Source organism: Rhinopithecus bieti, unplaced genomic scaffold, assembly GCF_001698545.2.
Source record: "Rhinopithecus bieti isolate Rb0 unplaced genomic scaffold, ASM169854v2 scaffold_81889, whole genome shotgun sequence".
NCBI classification, from domain to species: domain Eukaryota; kingdom Metazoa; phylum Chordata; class Mammalia; order Primates; family Cercopithecidae; genus Rhinopithecus; species Rhinopithecus bieti.
The window spans coordinates 343,400-345,257 of NW_016830131.1; the positions used below are offsets into that span (position 1 = coordinate 343,400).

The 1,858-nt window shown below is 50.1% G+C and overlaps 2 protein-coding genes across 6 annotated transcripts in view; one reads left to right on the forward strand and one right to left on the reverse strand.

Annotated features, from left to right (window-relative positions):
* The window catches only part of PARP11 (poly(ADP-ribose) polymerase family member 11), a 55,909-nt gene that overhangs the window by 18,684 nt on the left and 35,367 nt on the right, over nt 1-1,858 (forward strand). The window lies entirely within an intron of this gene.
* On the reverse strand, nt 1,350-1,852 carry LOC108524218 (60S ribosomal protein L32). Its single transcript, XM_017865201.1, has one exon. It carries the CDS (start codon nt 1,802-1,804, stop codon nt 1,397-1,399), a length of 408 nt encoding a protein of 135 aa, XP_017720690.1. The 5' UTR covers nt 1,805-1,852; the 3' UTR covers nt 1,350-1,396.

The window sequence follows — 1,858 nt, forward strand, 5'->3', positions numbered from 1 at the left end:
ATTGTCTGTCCAGCTTTTTTCTGTTGCTGGTGAGGGGCTGCGATCCTTTGGAGGAGAAGAGGAGCTCTGGTTTTTAGAATTTTCAGCTTTTCTGCTCTGGTTTCTCCGCATCTTTGTGGTTTTATCTACCTTTGGTCTTTGATGATGGTGACCTACAGATGGGGTTTTGGTGTGGATGTCTTTTTTGTTGACGTTGATGCTATTCCTTTCTCTTTGTTAGTTTTCCTTCTAACAGTCAGGTCCCTCAGCTGCAGGTCTGTTGGAGTTTGTTGTAGGTCCACTCCAGACCCTGTTTGCCTGGGTATCCCAGCGCAGGCTGCAGAGGAGCAAATATTGCAGAACAGCAAATATTGCTGCCTGATCCTTCCTCTTGGAAGCTTCGTCTCAGAGGGGCACCTGGCTGTATGAGGTGTAAATTGGCCTCTATTGGGAGGTGTCTCCCAGTTAGGCTACGTGGGGGTCAGGGACCCACTTGAGGAGGCAGTCTGTCCGTTCTCAGAGCTCAAATACCATGCTGGGAGAACCACTGCTCTCTTCAGAGCTGTCAGACAGGGACATTTAAGTCTGCAGAAGTTTCTGCTGCCTTTTGTTCAGCTATTTCCTGCCTCCAGAGGTGGAGTCTAGAGAGGCAGGCAGGCCTCGTTGAACTGCACTGGGCTCCACCCAGTTCAAGCTTCCCGGCTGCTTTGTTTCCCTACTCAAGCCTCAGCAATGGCGGATGCCCTTCCCCCAGCCAGGCTGCTGCCTCACAGTTTGATCTCGGACTGCTGTGCTAGCAGTGAGCAAGGCTCCATGGGCGTGGGACCTGCTGAGCCTGGCGCGGGATATAATCTCCTGGTGTGCCGTTTGCTAAGACCATTGGAAAAGTGCAGTATTTGGGTAGCAGTGTCCCGATTTTACTGGTACTGTCTGTCACAGCTTCCCTTGGCTAGGAAAGGGAAATCCCTCAACCCCTTGTGCTTCCTGGGTGAGGTGATGCCCTGCCCTGCTTTGGCTCGACCTCTATGGACTGCACCCACTGTCCAACCAGTCCCAGTGAGATGAACCGGGTACCTCAGTTGGAAATGCAGAAATTACCCATCTTCTGCATCAGTCACGCTGGGAGCTGCAGACTAGAGCTGTTCCTGTTTGGCCATCTTGGAATGGACGCCCCCCTCCCCCAAGCGCTGTATCTTTTCTTAAATTTCTGCAACATGCCCGTTGAATATTCAGTGTTCTTTTCAATTTTCAGTTCATCATGACGTTTCATTATTTCATGATCAGCATACTATTAAGTGGTGTGGATTCCCTGTGATTCTGGTGGACTACCCTTTCTTTTCTTTTCTTTTTTTTTTTTTTTTTTTTCCAGATGGCAGTTTTTACATTTATTTAAACAGAAAACGTGCACACCAGCTGTCTACTCATTTTCTTCACTGCGCAGCCTGGCATTGGGGTTGGTGACTCTGATGGCCAGCTGGGCGGCTCTTTCCACGATGGCTTTGCGGTTCTTGGAGGAAACATTGTGAGCAATCTCGGCACAGTAAGATTTGTTGCACATCAGCAGCACTTCCAGCTCCTTGACGTTGTGGACCAGGAACTTCCGGAATCCACTGGGCAGCATGTGCTTTGTTTTTTTGTTGCTCCCATAACCAATGTTGGGCATCAAGATCTGGCCCTTGAATCTTCTACGAACCCTGTTGTCAATGCCTCTGGGTTTCCGCCAGTTCCGCTTAATTTTGACATATCGGTCTGACTGGTGCCGGATAAACTTCTTGGTTCTTTTTTTGACGATCTTGGGCTTCACAAGGGGTCTGAGGGCGGCCATGATGCCGAGGAGGAGATGGCTGCCACCTCCGTAGGCAGCGCCGAGGAAGAGAGA

Coding starts and splice junctions, on each gene's coding strand:
- LOC108524218 (XM_017865201.1), bottom strand. CDS start 1,804: ATGGCCGCCCTCAGACCCCTTGTGAAGCCCAAGATCGTCAAAAAAAGA.